The 19,017-nt window shown below is 37.6% G+C and overlaps 1 protein-coding gene across 4 annotated transcripts in view; it reads right to left on the bottom strand.

Annotated features, from left to right (window-relative positions):
* PLEKHH2 (pleckstrin homology, MyTH4 and FERM domain containing H2) overlaps positions 1–19,017 on the bottom strand; it is a 119,644-nt gene that overhangs the window by 62,865 nt on the left and 37,762 nt on the right. For all 4 annotated transcript variants that reach the window (XM_044263607.1, XM_044263609.1, XM_044263608.1 and 1 more), the window contains exons 4-8: positions 10,599–10,748; positions 9,097–9,180; positions 8,389–8,470; positions 4,510–4,695; positions 1,565–2,526 (exon numbers count right to left, since the gene is read on the bottom strand). In XM_044263607.1, coding sequence (XP_044119542.1) covers positions 1,565–2,526; positions 4,510–4,695; positions 8,389–8,470; positions 9,097–9,180; positions 10,599–10,748 — 1,464 coding nt within the window. The remainder of the gene's footprint in view (positions 1–1,564; positions 2,527–4,509; positions 4,696–8,388; positions 8,471–9,096; positions 9,181–10,598; positions 10,749–19,017) is intronic.

Raw genomic sequence — 19,017 nt, 5'->3', positions numbered from 1 at the left:
CTGAAAATACCTAACAGATACCAAAATAAAACCTCAAACTTGGCCAGCCTGCTAGTAGGCTTTTGAAAAGCAATACTACTTTTTCAGGATTGAATAGCTTCAGAAGACAAATTGAAGAGAGAAAGGCAACAGAGGAGGAAAATGGTTTGCCAAATAAAACGAACTTGAAAAACCTAACCTAAATCTCAACATAATAAAAGAAGCAAAAATTTCAAATCCTCACTGCCTAAAGGATAACATAATTGAAATTCCAGCGATTCACATGCCAATAATGTCTACTTTTTTTATGTGCTATCCAGAGTTTAATAATGAACTGCAGACGGTTTCATGTAGGCCCCAGAAAGAAATGTTCTTTTGAAAGTAAGTAAGAGCAGATACATCTTAAGGTCTGAATTTACAGTAGGAAAACATGGCTACCTTAATTTTCTTAAAATTACATTGGTCACTAAATAAATAATAACAATGGAATGTGATCCCCAAACCCTCAAAATCCTGCAACCCTAATGTTTCTCTGGAGGCCCAAATTTAAACTACGTCAATATGTGAAGGAGAAGTTAAATCTGCAAGACAGATAATTTGTTTCAAAGATAAGAATAACTTTTAAAATCTAGTGATATAGATATTCCTATAAAGAATCATACAATGGTGGTTTACCTATTGTATTAATATTCAGTGTTTTCAATGGAAAAAATTTCAATCTATTCTAGCTACACAGTAAGATAGTTTTGGTTAAAGCAATGGATTTATAAGCTCATGAAGAGAAAAATTAAATTTCTCTTAATCAAGTAATGATTGAGTTCAAAAACTAATGACCACCAAGAGTTAAGTATCCTAGTTCCAAATTCGCCCAAAGATTACACAGGTAGGAGGAACCCTTCTTCCACACCCTTGATGTTTCCTTCCATGGGGAGGGAACTCCAGTAACATTCCGGATCCCTCTCCAACCATTCATTTCTCTCTCCCAAGGAGGAGAAATGGCTTAACATGACTGGCAAGCTTAAAAGGAGAAAGTGGACAGGCACCTGTCTCTCTCCTTTCTCTGGAGAAGTAATAGCTCAGGAAATACCACTTGTTCTTTCTCTGGGCTGCAACCTACTTCGGAGAGGCGACCCTCCCCTGAAGAAGCCTCTGGAGGTCCAGGGCTACCTGGGACTGGGCTTATAAATCTAGAGAATTCCAAGTTCAGTATTGGAAAGCTCATCTGCCCTGATTTCTCTAAAATCAGTTTTCTCAGTAATAAAGGTAATATTTTGATCTCCCACCTTTTCTTATTTCTCCATTGACACACAACTCAGTGTGAAAAAAGGAGGGGAAACAGTATTCTGAAAAGTGAGATGTTTCAGAACAATCTGGATCGTTAAAAAAACAAGAAAAGGGAGGGTATGTGCTTTGGTGAGTGCTGTGAAGTGTGTAAACCAGGGGATAAAAATATATGTTTATAAAAAATAAAAAAAATTAAAAAAAATAAAAAAACAAAAAACAAGAAAAGAAGTAAAGTAAAACCTGAAAATGGGTGTTAGTTAAAAACCAGCGTGCACGCGTCGCACACAGCAATCTCATTTACCCAAGAGGGAAAGCGGTGCAGGGGTGGGGTGGGCGGTTTGCCACACGCCGGCTTCTTGGCCGAGTCACTGGGTTCCTGGTCGTCGGAGCACGGGGATTCCAGGGAGTCATGGGAAAATAATCCATCATCACAACTGGTGTCCATATTCTCTAAAATTTCTGTACTGTCATCATCAACCAGATCAAGGTCTGTTTCCTGAGGTCTGAGCGGTCGGATCATGCTTATGGCATTCCTGTTGGTACCAAACATCCTGTCGGAACTTAACTGTGGTTGGCTTAAGTGCCTTTTGGCTAGGGCCACACTTATGCTGAACACGTTAGGAATCCGTAACCTTGGGGGCGGCAGGTTTGACGAAGGCACTAATTGCATACATTTTCCAGGCAGTGGGTTAGGATGCTTGGGAGTCAAAGCTGGGGTCAAAATAGGGCTGGGGGTGTTGGCCTCACTTGATGACGATGAATAATCCAGTCTCTGAGACTGAAATTTTTTATTCAGTTCATCTGACGAACTGTCCTGCTCCTTTTTACTTGATTCAGAATTTCCCTTTACAAGAGGACAGTTCTGAGCTTTCCACTGGGCCTCCTGTTGCCAAGAATACAGCTTCTTGTGTTCCGGTCTCTTTATGCCAAAAGTCTCTTCTTCAAATATAGAACTGCTGTCATCGGACGCTGTCAGGTACGCCTCGCTGCACATTCTGCTACAGTGGACCCCTTCCTCCGATGTGTGACTGGAAAGGGTGGACGTGTATCTGCACTTGGACCTTCCTTTGCTCCCATCTTCCTCATCAGAACTCCAGTCGCTCCCTGGGGCTCCAGAATTCTGGGATGTGCCACCATCTGTTGCAAAGCTCGTTCTTGTTTTCCGATTCTGTTCCGGGACACAGGGGGTTTGAGGCAATGTTCTCTGACCCCGGTTGTTTTCTTGAATTTGCTTCTCGCCTGACTTTTCTGGAATTTCCATTTCTAGAAAAGTATATGTCATATCAGCATGTTGTCTTTGATAATGTAATCTTTCTGTACAGTTAGCTTTATGAAACTACATTGTAAAAACTGGAATTTTCATATGACTAAAATTAATTTACATGATCCTTTTTTAGTTGTCTTGTTTAAACCCAACTTTGAAAACTGTAAGCTTTAAGGTAAAATATGAGCCCTAACACTTCAATAGAAGAGTATTGAAATTAAACTGCTTTTTACAAAGAAACACGTTGGGGAAAAACGATACTGACAACGGTTTAAAATGAAAGAAGCAAAATGTGAAACAGGGCAACTCTGACTATCAAAGAAAGCAGCCACCAAAGGATACCACTAATTCTATTTTAAAGCAAAGCAAAGGACGACACTCTTTCAACTAAATTTTAAAATTATCATAAGAAAATTTAAACATAATAAATATAAAGTTATAGTTTAAAAAAAAAAACAAAAAACGTTGTTCCCAAGCTTCAATACATGGAATATGCAAAGCCATGAAGAAACATAAACACAGAAAAGCCTTCCTGGCTCTACTTTGGGTTTATTCATAACTCCAAATGTGTTTTTATAACAAGAATAATGCTGTTTAACAATGTCTTTCGACGTGGCTTATTTTTGTTTTGAATATAATTAACAGAAGGAACCACTGGCTTCATAAACACCAAACTAAACATTTGTACAATTTATAAAGAGCACAAGAGAAACTTTTAAAACATAGACATGACTTTCATAACAAGGAACTAGAGGCTGAACAAATAAACTTGATGATTTTTTTAAAAGATTTTATTTATTTATTTGACAGAGATCACAAGTAGGCAGAGAGGCAGGCAGAGAAAGAGTTGGGTGGGGGGGAGCAGGCTCCCTGCTGAGCAGAGAGCCCAATGCAGGGCTTGATCCCAGGACCCTGGGATCATGACCTGTGGCCAAGGCAGAGGCTCAACCCACTGAGCCACCCAGGCACCCCAAACTTGATGATTTGATATCAAGCAAATTGTTAAATTTGCAAGTGGGCAAGAGCTTCAGGCCAGCCAACCTCGGGTATACCAAGCTATACCCAACTGACTATTTGAAAGTGGAAGGAAAATTAACATGACTGCTCAGAAAAGAAAAAAAAAAATTGCAGGCAACAGCATAAAAGCAAGTAGCAAAGGAGAATTCTGCTTGGAAAAACATTATGTTGTTGTCAGGATTTCATGACCAAGTACAGAGCCGGCTTTTAGGGCTATATTTTTTCTCCTTTGGAGGAAGGAAGCAGGAGCTGAAAACCCAGACGATGCACATTCAAGGCTTTCTAAAATATTTGGGCAAAGTCACACTACAGGTGGCAAAGCCAGCAGCTGCACAACAGAGCAAAATTTTAAAGGGGCTTTACGAATAAAAGAAGGGTAGAAATCTGCACACAGGTCCAGGACTTAAACATCTATGCAAATATTTTCCTCTTTGAAGCAAAATGGAAAAGGCAAAATCAAAGCAAATATTTTTCTCTTTGAAGCAAAATGGGGAAGGGAAAATCAAAGCACTTACTAAATTGTCCCCTGGTGTTCTTTCTCTTTATAAGTTTGCTATGCCATATTTAACTTCATATTTAACATCAGGTAATTTTTAAATATTTTAAGTAAATAATAGAAAGTTCATAGTTCTAATGTGAAACTCAGCTAAAACAAGTACCTTGTAGGTACAACAGTGAGCTTTTTAATTTTAAATATCACTGCTACCTACAGCAGGAGAAAGTATCAAGAGGGGAAAATCAGTCTCTTCTATGCATCTTTGTCAAAGACTTCAAAAAAAAACCCCACACAAGATAACTAGTTATACAAATTAAAGGCTGGATTGCTCTTTAAAAATATTTTCATACAACATCAACTTGTCAAGAAAAAAAAACAAGGAAATATAAGTTATATTTGGATGAATCCTAGCAAATTATTTTTCCTTTTTAAAAAAAAGTCAAAGTAAATTTCTCTAGTCCATAAATACCTTCTACGTCTTTTCCCTCTGTGAACTCGGGTTCTTTAGATGATATCTTGCTCATTTCCTCAGATTTTACTACTTGAGGAGGGCTCCTTGCTCGGGATAAAAAGCACCCAAAGGTCAAACTGCTTAGGCGCTGGCCTTCTGAAAGCTTTGGTGTAGAGAGAGTAGATGACTTCTTCTCTTGAACTTCTGCAAGATCATTAATCAAAATCAAGATCTGAATTTTTTATGACAGTTTATTAAACACAGAACCAAAGCATATAAAAGTCTAGACAAATCATTCCTTATACCAGAAAAAAAGCCTAGTCTAGTAACATAGACCCCTCAATGTCTAGTATCACATGCTAATGTTTAAATCTATTTTTATATTTTGAATGTTCTAAACGTTTTTTAACTGTAGGGAGAAACTCTAATCCCTTTAAAAGTAGTTCTTAAACAGAAACAAATAGAAACAAAATAGAAACTTAAATAGAAACAAAACCACCAACAAAAAAACAGACTGTAGACAAGGAGAGGGTTATAGCATCTTGCAAAATCATGGTACTGGTAAATAGCAGTCAAAAACTGGTAAAATTTGATTGGGCAGTAATGCTACTAATGGTGAGGGAAGAGGGACCGAGGTCCTCGTTGCCAGGACAACCAAAGAAATTCAGAGCACCAGTTGGGGCAAATATCACATGGCCATTGTACCAACTTTTGCTATCTTAGTTTCCAGTTCGCTTTTCCCAAAAGAGCAGATGTAGGGGCTTGATCTATGATGACCACAATATGGAGGGTCCTCATCACTTCTTTAGAGGAAAAAAGGGGGGAGGGGACAGTTTCTAGATAGAGAATTTAGATAGCTTGAGGAGTAATTAATCACGAGTTAATCCATCTTCTAGAAGTTGTAACCTCCCTGCTTGCAAGATTAAAAGCATGGAGAGGGGCGCCCGGGTGGTGCAGTCGGTAAGTGTCCAACTCTTATTGTGGCTCAGTCATGATCTGAGTCCTGGGATTGAGCCTCACATCAGGCAGACTTAAGGAATCTGCTTAAGGGACACCTGGGTGGCTCAGTGGGTTAAGCCTCTGTCTTCAGCTCAGGTCATGATCTCAGGGTCCTGGGATCAAGCCCCACATCGGGCTCTCTGCTCAGCAGGGAGTCTGCTTCTCCTTCTCTCTCTCTCTGCCTGCCTCTCTGTGCACTTGTGATCTCTCTGTGTCACATAAATAAATAAAACCTTAAAAAAAAGCAATCTTCTTAAGATTCTTGCTTCCCTCTCCTTTTGCCCGCCCCCACTCTCTTTCTCTTCGTAAAACAAATAAATAAAATCTTTAAAAGCATAGAGATCCTAGTGACAGTAAGAAAAGTTTCCCCCCAAAATTAAATTTTTAATTAACTCTGGAAGAACACCAAAGGGGTAAATTAAATAGCAGCTGAGAACTGACTGGAGCATAAGAAAAATATCTTTTTAAAAAATCGAAAGAAAGAAAAATATCTTTTATAGTGTATTCCTTTAGGTATATCTTTTATTATTTTCATGTTGACTATGTCTCACAGAACCAATCCACAGTATTTTAATAACCACAGACATGCACATACATTTTTAAGGTACTATATTGTATCTACTTAATTGTATCTATTCTTCTCCAGTCTAAGTCAAGGCTCCTAGGATTCACACCCCTTCGTCTACAAGACCCAACAGACTGCCAATGAAGACTAGAATTGCAAGGTAAGAATATCAGATAAAATAACAGCCTTTTCAGAGCTAGGCTTAGTACATTCAATCCATGTCAATGGTTTCATAGGTAAACATGGAATTCTAGATCAACCACATGGACACCAATTTCCCATCATATCGTTGGAGGAAGTGTGTGATATAAGAATTATGTTGGTCTTCATCCATGGTTCTGGGCTTCTAAAACCTTCGGAATTTCCCAAGTGGTAAGAGCAATAAAAGTTATCTTTCGTATTCATAACAAACCCTTTCAACCACATCTGAGCTTATGTTGATGAGGTGATTTTTGGAAAGCCACTAAATAGCCTCAGGATGGGAGCTGGTTGCCAGGGGAACCAACCATGTGATTAGAAGACTGGAACTTTCGGCCTCAACCTCTATGACCCCCTACCTCTGACCTCAGGGGAGGGGAGGGTTGAAAACTGACTTAACCACCAATGGCCAATGATTTAGTCAGTCAAGCCTACATAATGAAGTCTCCATAAAACCCCAAAAGGATGGACTTCCAGGTTGGTGAATGCGTGGAGGTACTGGGAGGATGGGGTGCTTAGAGAGAACATGGAAGCTCTGTGCCCCTTCTCCATACCTCACACCCTCTGCATCTCATTCATTGTGGCTGTTCCTGAGTTTTGTTTTTTGTAATAAACCAGCAATCTAGTAAGTAAACTGTTTGCCTGAGTTCTGTGAGCGGCTGTAGCAAAATATCAAACCTGGGGAGGGTCATGGCAACCTTTGATTTATAGCCAGTGGGCCAGAAGCAGGGTTGAGAACTGATATTTACAATTATGTTTGAAGTGATGTATGAAGTGGAGGGGGGTAGTTTTGTGGGATCAAACCTGTAACCTGTGGGATCTGATGCTAACTTTAAGTAGATAATGTCAGAATTGGGTTAAATTTGAAGGACAGCTAGTCGGTATCCTCTGGGAATTGGAGAACTGCTTTGTGTGGAAAAACTCACACACAGGGGCACCTGGGTGGCTCAGTGGATTAAGCCTCTGCCTTTGGCTCAGGTCATGATCTCAGGGTCCTGGGATGGAGCCCCACTTTGGGATCTCTGCTCAGCAGGGAGCCTGTCCCCACCCCCGCCTGCCTCTCTGCCTATTTGCTATTTCTGTCTGTCAAATAAATTAAAAAAACAAAAAAACAACTCACACATGTCTGGTGTCAGAGGTATTGAGAGAAAAGGAAAACAGGGGCTTTTTCTTTAACAAAATGACGGCAATAAGTATGAATATGCAGTAGACAAAATGGTTTCACACATTTTATAAAATCAACAAATACCCATGAAATCAGGAAGGCACTAGTACCATTACCATTTTACGATGTAAAAGAAAAAAAATCCAGCAATATAACAGTTATTAAATCATGGGCATTAAGGTTGACTTCAAAGTCCATGCTTTTGCTACTGTGCCAGCATTTTCCCAATGCATTCTGTGAACTCCATTTGTGGAAATGTCACAATGGGTATAAGAAGAGGTATGGGTAAAGCTGAGTCTGCAGAACTCTGGGCCCATCAACCAACATTGCTTTCACCTGTTTTATCTCTTGAGATTCTACAGAAAAAAAAAAAATACTGTTTTTGGTGGTTTTTTTTGGTACTGTTTTAAAAGGAGTTCTATTGCTAAATAAGTTTGAAAACCACTGTGGTAGGCCAGGATCTAATAACCCTGCGGATTCACCTTGTCCTCAGCTCAATGTGTACTTGACTGGTGCTCATCATAGCAATTATATTAAGTAAATATCTATCTCTAACTCTACCACCCATCTTTGGGCTTTCATGCTAAAAAGAAAGTAACCCTAAGCATTGGAAAATGCAAAGAGTTTATTATTCATATTATAAAATTCTGATGAAAATATTCAGGCTGTAAGAATTTCACTCACTGTTGATCACCACAACACAAGTGAAAATAGAAAATAACTGAATTTTTTAAAGCAAACATACCTGAAATTAAACATTCAAATTAGTATTACCCCCTTTGGGTTATTTACAAAATTGTCTAGCTGTGCTAATATAGACATGTGGCTCTTTAAATTAAAATCTATTCAAATTAATAAAATGTAAAAATTCAGCTCCTTGGTTGTGCTAGGCATATTTCAAATGTTCAACAATAAAATTCTGTATAGCCTAATAAACACAACTAAGCTATCTTAGTCAAAATTCTCATACCTTGTAGTTTTGACTGTAATGTTCTTATCTCTTCAGTTTGGTTTTGGTTGATCAAACGAAGATTCTGATTTTCTAATTCCAGCTGAAAGGACATAATGGTATCCTTTTATACAGGAATAATACTTCTAAAATGTACTAGCAAATCATAATATTTTAAAATGTTAATACCTAATTACATGTAAGCAAAATACAAAAGAAATGATGACCAAATATCAGACGAATTTATCAGCATAATTATCAACCTAGGTAATTAGGGCTCTGATATTTATTTTTTCCAGAACGGAGAGTTCAAATGTTTTAACCCCAGGGCATTTTCATGCCTTTCTCACTGTAAAATTGTTTTAAATCAAACTATTTCATCATTTAATCTGCCATATAAACCAATGTGTACTTCTCAAGATACTGAACACATTAATTTTGTGATATATACATATGTTCTGTAATTATTTGAAATTAGCTAATTAGAACTAAAATCAACTACCTAGAATGAGGCTACTTATACTGTTTACTAGGAGTCTATCAATATTTTTAATTTCAGAAATACATTGGACATAAGAATGAAAGCTGCCTATCTCACATTTGCCAAAAAACAGCAGCACCACCAACTGATCAGAATTTTGTTTCATTCCAAATGAACAGATACTCTGATGACTTATCTATTCAAATTAAGTAAAAGATAAAGAAAAGGCAAAATATAGGAATAAATACCTCATTTAATTTAAGTGTTACCCATTCTTTGATCTTAGCTGCTTTCTCTTCTATTATTTTAGCTTCTTGTATCCTTATTTGTTTCTGAAATAACATTAGCAGTGCATTTAGTTCAAACATAGGCTCACTGGTCTGGAAACATTACATCATAAATATAAAGGGCCAATCCACTTAAAACTCATTTCCAAGTTAATACACCTACCTTCAAATCATCAAATAGAGTAAAAAAAAAGAGAACCATCGTCCAGCAGACATAATAATAAACCATAAAGCATATGAAAATATTACTAGTTTGAATAACTGTTAAATTCTCTTTCTCAGAAAGATCTTATACTGAAATCCAAGCACTGAATTTATCAACAAAATAAATGATTTCTGGAAATGATCTAGGGTTTATAACTGTAGGAGAGGGGTCAACCAGGTTAGGGAGAAGAGAATCAGAATCTCTTCTGGAGCATGGTTTGTTTTCCTCTCAAATACAAGTTTTTATTTCTCATATATTTTATTTTATTTTTACATGCAAGTTTTTAAAAATTCAGCAAAAATGAAATAAAAAACTGTAGCTCACATTTACCAACCTTGAAACCTGGTTATGTTCACAAAACTAGGAGAATGTGACTGTCATATAAGTCGCTGGGGGTGGTGAAAAGTTGGAAACCACTGACCTAAAGAAATATGAATTCCCAGAGTAATGGAAAAAAATATTCTGAAGATAAAAAGCAATTTAGCAGATTTATTAATTTCATAGTGATCATCCTTAAGTGATGCTAAATGATGATTTTTAAAAAATTTATTTATTGGAGAGACAGAGATCACAAGTAGGCAGAGAGAGAGGAGGAAGCAGGCTTCCCGCCGAGCAGAGAGCCCGATGCGGGGCTGGACCCTAGGACCTCTGGGATCATGACCCTAGCCAAAGACAGAGGCCCCAACCCAGTGAGCCACCCAGGAGCCCCATGTGATGCTAAATGATGATTTAATGCAACTTTTTCCCATAAATAAATAAATAAATATTCCTAAGAAAATTTTAAAATAAATTAAAAACTATACTTGATCTCAGTAAAGTGGTTTAAAGACAGTGTATACATTTTTAACAGAAGGATTCACATCAAACGTACTTTTAAAACACAATGTTCCATAAGTATTTCCAACACCCTAAAAATCTAAAGCAAAGATCTATCTCAAAAATTTTACAGAGAGAAATGCCTGCTGACAACCAAATGTTTTGAAGCTGAAAACTACATCATACTCTGAAAAGTCTAAAAGTTAAGGAGCACGGTTGCATCCAAAAAGTGTCAGATATGGCTTTGGAATCACCCAGACTTAAAGAGAATACCATTTTATTTGTACCTTTCACCAGTAAATGTGATTAGACTCCAGGAGCTGACCAAATAGTGAGATTTCTGACCCAAATTTAGAAGTGTGGGCTCCCTCTTTAATCTTTGTGATTATGCATAATAAATAAATGCATGTATTTAGACTGTGATGATCCAGTTCTTCCTAACCTGTTCTTCAAGCTGCAGTTCCAGGTTTTGAATGATGTCATCTTTTTCTTGTATTAGGGTCTCCAGATCTTGACACTTTTTATACAGCCTTGTTTCTGATTCACTGGTTTGAATATTAGCTGCTTTTAATTTCTCTTCCATAACTTGTACCTGAATTCAGAGGTTAGAAAATTAATATTATGCATGTAATTAATTTATCACAGTATTAAACTTAGCATTTTACTTTAACATTAAATACATTCCTCAAAGGTATCATCATAAAACAAAATATTGTATAGCATGTTGTGTTTTTTAAAAATATTTTATTTATTTATTTGACAGACAGAGAACACAAGTAGACAGAAGCAGGCAGATAGAGAGGAAGGGAAGCAGGTCCCCTGCTGAGCAGAGAGCCCGATGTGGGGCTGGATCCCAGGACCCTGAGATCATGACCTGAGCCGAAGGCAGAGGCTTAACCCACTGAGCTACCCAGGCGCCCTTTTTTTTTAAGATTTTATGTATAGCATGTTTTAATAATTTAACAATTATAAAGTCAGAAGACTAGTGTATTTAACAATTATAAGGTCTGGAGACTATTTTGCCAAGTGGTGTTTACCTTTGAGGTAAACATAAGGGCACAGAAGAGATTGTCAGAATTTTTCTATCATGTAAGTAATGCACATATTTACTAGAACAATGATAATATGTGAAATATTCCATGTTAGTATAGAATCAGAAAGTTTGCAGCCCTCATTTTTTCGTATTTTAAAGGAAGCAGGAATATAAAGTAAAGAAGTGAGTAGTGATAAAAGATCAGATTGGATGACCAGGTGGAACAGCACATTTTGGGGGAAAAAAAAAATTGAACTTGGGTGAAAAACAAACACACACAATGGAAAGGAAAAGGAAAACAAAAAAGCTTTAAAGACCCAAATGATGGAATATAAAAAATAAAAAACTATGAGAATCAAGATGTAGGTAAGAGAGTATGTTCAGTGAGGGTTTATAGATTCATTCATTTAACAAACACAGTGAATAGTTGCCAAGTGCCAGGCCCTGGGAAGACATCAGTGAGTAAAATGGACCCAAAATCTCTGTCCGCATAGAAATTACATTCTAGTGGGTAAGAGAGATCACAAATATAAGAAAGATGTAAAAATCATACAGTATGCCATACAAGGAGGTAAAGGCAGTAGGAAAACGTAGAGCAAGATAAAAAGATACTGGTGTGTGACCTGGGGTTGTGTGACACTTTAATTTTAATACCTAAGATACACTGGCTCTGCTTGAATCTTTTGCAAAACACATTTGGGCATATGAAGGAATGTGTGAGATGTTAATGACAGTAAGAAAGAAAGTACTGGAAACTGTATATTAAGACTTCTATTCCAGATACTCCAAACAGGCAAGAATGTAATTTTTGTAATGTTTTAGATTGTAGGGGGCAAAGAAGAAAAATATGCAAAAGCATTTGAGAAATTATTGAAAATTACAATGAAACATCTTAAACTGTTAAAAACACCTCTGAAAAATCATGATGAATCGACTTAGAGTTCAAAAATACTTGACTAATGAGGGTTTCTGGAAGGAGGGTGTTAAGGTTAGTTTGGTTCTGTTTCTTTAACTGTGAATACAAGGTGTCATCTGTGGGTTCACCGGAGAAATGTAAACTCAACTCCGATGCCAAAGTGTCCTACTTAAATACCACCCAGATGTCTAAAAACGATAAAAATAAAAGTAGATTTTAAAAGTTGAAGAAAAATCCTGCATTCCACTACCCAAGTGATACTTTTAAGTTATCTTAAGATTTATATTTTTTAACATAATATAGCGGGTTTTCTGCAGGAATGGCAGACCAAGAAGTCAAGGACAAAGGTCTACATCAGAAATGCTACCATGAAAAACAGTCATAGGAGGACAGAAAGCTGAACAATAAATACCAAGGATCATTCTTAAGATGGTTCAGTCAGTTCCACACAGGACATTCTATAGTGTGGAAGCAGAGAAAGAAGGGCAGAGACCAAGTTCAAAATGCTAGTTCTTCGGGGACAGAGTAATAGATGACAGACTACTGTAGGGGAGCAGAATGTGCCAGCCCCAAAGACGCCACTTTGGCATATTGATTATTCTGAATTCAAGTTACCTAAGAAACAGCTGGTGTAAGAATACCCCGACCCTCTTTTGTCCCCCTGAAAACTAGAAATAAATCCTCCTCCTGTACCAGGAGGGAAGAAGACATCCTTATCATCAGAGACAGGGAATTTAGGGCTGAAAAGGCTGTGTAAACAAACCTTGTTATTTCTTCACTAATTTACTACCCTAAGCCCAAGCCCCTTTGTCTTATCAACTCTTCACAAATGTACTGTTTTTTTGTCTAAATGGTATAAAATTTGCCTGCTATGATCACTTCTTTGAGTCCCTTATTTTTATGGAGCTCCTGTGTGTACAAAATTAAACTTGTTTTTCTCCTATTAATCTAGCTTATGCCAATTTAATTATTAGACAAGCCAAAGAACTTAGAAGGGAAGAAATATTTCTGCCCTATAAACCTCAAAAAAAAAACTGAATAAGAATATAAATAAATATTACCAGATCTACATCTATAATCTCCTTTTATTAAGTCAGAGCAAGCCACCCTACAAACACTGGACTACCACATAAAATTGTCTATTATTGCTAGGAAAGGTCTACAGTTCTAGAAAACTATGATTTGGGAGTACACCCTTTTTTTTTTTTTTTAAGATTTTATGTATTTATTTGAGAGAAAGTAAGACAGAGAGCATGGGGGGAGGAAGGCAAAGGGAGAGAGAGAGACACAGACTCTGTGCCCAGCAGGGAGCCTGACAGCGAGCTTGATCATGACCCGAGCCAAAGGCAGACGCTCAACTGACTGCCCCAGCCTGGAGCCCCTGATTTGGGAGTACTCTTATCCCCTGAAAAATGTGTTCCATTTAAAAGGTGTTCTCCTTTTATGACTGGAAGCTACAGTCAGAGCTCCTTGGATGCATTTTTGCTATGTATGACTGTTTAATTTGACCATTACTTTTAGCTAAACAAAACCTTCCCGGGCAAGAAAAATACAGGCAAGAACAGCAAAATCTCTTAGGGAGAGAGCTCACAAAATAGTTATAGGCAATCTACTTGCCAAGTGCTCCTGTTAGGACCAAGTTCCACAGGACCCACCAGCCTTCCTTTGTAATTCACATGAATAATACGCCTACAGAAAAGAAAAGGGCCTACAGAAACACCAAGGAGCCTTTTAAAATATCTCACTTCAAGTACACAGAAAACAGCCCAGTTCTTTCTCCAGGTCTTATATGGTCTGAACCATATAAGAATTTCAACTACTCAGAGACTGACCAATAACAAACACTTATGAATTCAAATTGCTCATTAAAGAAACTTGCAATTATATGGATCTTCTTTGGGGAAGAATGCTTTGCACTTTTAGGCTACCTTTTTCCTTTTCTTCTAGGAGAGCCTCTGGTTGCACCCATGTATCTCAGCCATTTCCCCAAAACCTTTATTGCTTCTGAGCTCCCTAAGCTATTTTGTAGTAAAGGATTAACTCAGCTTGGGGGTGAAATGTTCCTTTTTGGTTAATATAAATACAGGGTGCTGGAACCCTGCACATTCCAAAAAAAGAACTGGCATTTGCCTAGCTCCTGGAAAAAAAATAACTTCTGTGCCCTTGTAATATCCTGCCTGATAAGACTCTATACACTTGAGAAATTGGGCCACACCAGATAGTTTATGCCAATAGCGTAATTTATGGTGAAAGCCTCACCTTGGGTCCTGGACCACACTGTATCAGCTTGACCTGTGCAAGGTTGGAAACTGAATAGCTAAGGTCAGTCACACATGCATTCCATGCCTACAAGACTGACACTACCAGCCCCACCCCCTGCCAATAAAAATTCTGGACACCAAGGCTCAGGTGAATTTCCCTAGTCAGCAATACTTTGTATGTTGTCACATATCGTTGATGGGAGAATTAAGTGCATCCCTGTGTAACTCCAGTGAGAGAGGACAACTGGAAGCTCACATCTGGTTTCTCCTGGACTCTGCTCTATGTGCATTTTTCCTTTGCTGATTTTAATCTGTAAGCTTTCACTGTAATAGAACATAACCGTGAGTATAACAGCTTTTCTGAGTTCTGTGAGTTCTTCTGGGGAATCATCAAACCTTGGGGAAAGTCTTGGGGACTGACACAACTCCCAATGCTGTTTCCAATTTTCCTGCCCATACTTTTCCCTTTTCTAACCCCATCCCTTCCTACCCCACTACAGGTAATTAAGATGTGACTATATTTTCGGGGGGGGGTGGTGGTTTGAAAGTTTCTTTTTCCCTATATGTGTTGCAATGGCATGATAAAAATACCCGATCATTCCAAAATAGAATGAAGAAAGGAATTATAAGGCTATTTTGAATTCTAGACCATTTACCAGTTACTTAAATTTACTGCAAATTAAGTAATTATTCTTTCACATCTTAAACACAATTATTTTGCAAATAGTGCTCCAGAATTTATGTAGTAAGACTGGAACAATTCTTACTGGAGAAGAAAAGGAGTAGTAGCACTGGATAAAGTAGGTTTCCATGTAATGAAGTAAATCATTACAAGGTCCTGGATAATAGCATGACTGAGTAGTTGTCACTTATTAAGAACCACAAGTGACTTGGAATCTAAGAACCAACTTCACAGGGAGGCAGATTAGTCCACATATTAGAATGGTCAGAGAGAACTTTAAAATCCTACCAAGTCTGCACCCAACACAGGCAAGGGATTGAGAACAGAAGGACAGAATGAAAACACAAATTTCTATAGGGGAAATTATTGTACTCCCTTTTGGTTAGCATAAATTAAAGATTTTATTTATTTATTTGCCAGAGAGAGAGAGAGCAAGAGAGCATGCACACAACCAGGGGGAGTGGCCCGCAGAGGGAGAAACAGGCTCCCGGCTGAGCAAGAAGCCTGATGCAGGACTTGATTCCAGGACCCTGGGACCATGACCTGAGCCGAAGGCAGCTGCTTAACTGACTAAGCCACCTAGGTGGACCTGGTTAGCATAAATCAGTGTAATAGATTGTAATATACAACTAATCAGATAAAGAATGAATCCTGTGTATTAGTATCTCCCAAATGTGCAATCTGCAGTTTTTCTATCTCACAGGAATACTCATAAGTAATTCGGGATTGATGTGCACATACTGCTTTCCAAACTCTGAACAACTACAATAAAAATGTACTACAGCATAATGATCGCCAAGATTTCTCTGGAAAAAGGTACAATTTCTTCTCTACGGCCAACTTATTTAATGGTTGTACAGGTAAGATAATGCCACTCATTAAAAACAAGGGGAAAAATGAAAAAAGCTCAAGTACAAAGTTGAGTCAGTTTGCGCTGACTACTGCTTTTAGTGGTGAAATGTTCCTTTTCGGTTAATATAAATACAGTTTAAATATTAGGATATGACTCAATGACAAAGGACAAGCTGAATTTTAGCAACATAAACAGCAGATAGGGCACAGTCCCATGGACACTGCTAAAGATAGCAAAGGATGTGGTTACTCTATGTTAATAACATTTACTTAGTCATGTGAAGGCCACAAGAAGGTAATATAATTGGTACATCAGAATTCATTTGCTCTCTTTATATTTCCTATAAACTTTCAGAATCAGGGCGTCTGGGTGGCTCAGTGGGTCAAAGCCTCTGCCTTCGGCTCAGGTTGTGGTCCCAGGGTCCCGGGACTGAGCCCCGCATTGGGCTCCCTGTTCAGAGGGGAGCCTGCTTCCCCCTCTCTCTACCTACCTCTCTGCCTACTTGTGATCTCTGTCTATCAAATAAATAAGTAAAATCTTAAAAAAATAAAGATAAAAAAACCTTTCAGAATCATTATGTATGTAATACTGTGAATAATATGTAATATGTATATAATATATAATATGTACGATGTATAATAATATAATATATAATAAAATGTACCATTACATAAGGGAAAAAATCCCTTGTGAAGCACAACAAAACAGGTACTAAACAAATTTAAAGTGTGACAAAACCAAATACTTCGGATTTGCTAAATTACACAGAAACTCAGGGAGATTTGCAAATATCGCTCACTCTTTATGGGAGGAGGGGTTTGATTTAAGGCCATTTAGCCAATCATGGTGACTTTTTGCTTTAAAATGTAGCACACAGGGTGCCTGGGCGACTCGGTTGTTAAGCATATGTTTTGGGCTCAGGTCATGATCCCAAGGTCCTGGGATCGAGCCCCACACTTGGCTCCCTGCTTAGCAGGAAGTGTGCTTCTCTCTCTCCCCTACTTCCCTGCTTGCGTTCCCTCTCTCTGTTTCTCTCTGTCAAATAAGATAAATAAAATTTTTAAATAAATAAAATGTTGCACACAGAAATAACTTTATACCCGATATCCTCAAAGAATAACCTCAAATAAGAAATTCTTCCTGCTAGCTTATCAAGATCAGTGGTTGGGTCCTAATAGCTACAAACAGCCATGGCTTGTTTCCCTTGAATTGGGAATGGGGATTCTTTTTTTGCTCTTAAGATTTAGTGAATCACAAAAGAAAACCCTGAAAATCACAAATAAGAAAGACATATTAGTTTACTTTTCAGAGCTAACCATACGCTGCACATATAAATTAAGAATTTTAATTTAAAGCATGCCTGGGTGGCTCAGCTGGTTAAACGTGGGCCTTCAGCTCAGGTCATGATCCCAGAGTCCTGGGACTGAGTCCCATGTCTGGTTCCCCGCTCAGTAGGAAATCTGCCACTCCCCCAGCTCATGGGTTCTCTGCTTCTGTGTGTGTCTCTGACAAATAAATAAATAAATAAATTTTTAAAAAGGATTTTAATTTAACTTAAGAAAAGGCAAAACAAAACCATCCTTCATTTCTTTCTTTTTTCCTCTATACTAAGAGGTGTTAAAGGGAAAAAAGAAAGGGAAGGTAAAAATAGGGAAGAAGAGAGAGATAGATAACCATGGGGATAGAGGTAAAGAGAGATGTCACCAAGGAAAGGCCAAAGTCAGAAAGGGAAAGATAAAGAGAGCGATAAGAAGGACAAACTGCTGAATGTGTGCTACTAGGTGTGGGACTAAACAGGGACAATAGACAAAGACAAGGACAAGGGCATTTAGTATACAATGGCAAAAAGGGACATAGTTGTGGGAGTCTTTCATAGACTATAAGTGACCTTTTATGAGTTTACTGTTAGTTATTGGATTTTTAGAGCTACAAATAGAAATAAAACTATTTGGTATTATTAGCTAAAGAACATTAAAAAAAAATCAAGCACAGCGGGGTGCCTGGTTGGCTCAGTGAGTTAAAGCCTCTGCCTTCAGCTCAGGTCATGATCCCAGAGTCCTGGGATCGAGCCCCGTACTGGGCTCTTTGCTCAGCAGGGAGCCTGCATCCCCCTCTCTCTGTCTCTGCCTGCCTCTCTGCCTGCTTGTTATCTCTCTCTCTCTCTCTGTGTGTGTGTCAAATAAATAAATAAATAAGTAATCTAAAAAAAAAAAATCTAGCACAGCATAGATCTTTACAATTACTATTCAAACTTCTACCAATACCTAAATTTGAGATTTTAAAGAATTGCTGGTGTGATGATACTATAGTTCCAATTTTTAAATCCTATTTTCAGATTAGTTGCTGAAATACTCATGGGTGAAATGACATGATGTCTAGAAGTTGTTTCAAAATAACCTGGTGTGGGGATGGAGAATAAAGTGAATGGAGGTATTGATTAGCCTTGAGTAGACTAATTGTTAAAGCTAGTGATGAGGGTTCATGATGTTATTTTCTCTACTCTTGCACTGGTTGAAATTTGGCATAATAAAATTTTAGGAATTTCTTTTAAGTATAATTAAGAAATTCGGAGATTACCTTAGATTGGGTTTGTTTGGAAATTTATCAAGCCACTAAATCAATCTACTGAATCTGCTGTATAAAATCAAATCTTTTAGGTGAAAACAAGATTTGGTAGTACTCAAATTGAAGAGAAGAAACACTACAAATCTAGAGCAAGAATAAGAAATATACATTTCTTAGAAAAAATTATAATTTTGAAAATCCTGACTTGCCTGAATCTGAGAAAGATCTTTTCATAAAATGTGAAGCTATGGAATGAGGATCATTAGACAAACTTTAAGGCTCGTGGGCTCATCCAAAACACTCATTTTAATGTTGGCAAGGCCCAGATTGAGTTAAGTGACATATCAAAGCTTTGACTCTTCCCCCACATGCCTATTAATACTAAGTATACGTTTTTGTATGTAGTTTTCCTGATATAACTCTAAGCATTTTTCTGTATTAGTATGCCTTTTGTAATAATTATTTTTAATGGTTGCTTAATATTTCATGGAATAAATATAGTACACTTATTCATTCTCTTATAATATGGCATTCATATTATTTCCAAATCT

Source organism: Neovison vison, chromosome 8 (genome assembly GCF_020171115.1).
Source record: "Neovison vison isolate M4711 chromosome 8, ASM_NN_V1, whole genome shotgun sequence".
Classification (NCBI taxonomy): domain Eukaryota; kingdom Metazoa; phylum Chordata; class Mammalia; order Carnivora; family Mustelidae; genus Neogale; species Neogale vison.
Note: the sequence above shows the minus strand (reverse complement) of the source record. Positions and strands in the feature narration are given on the sequence as shown.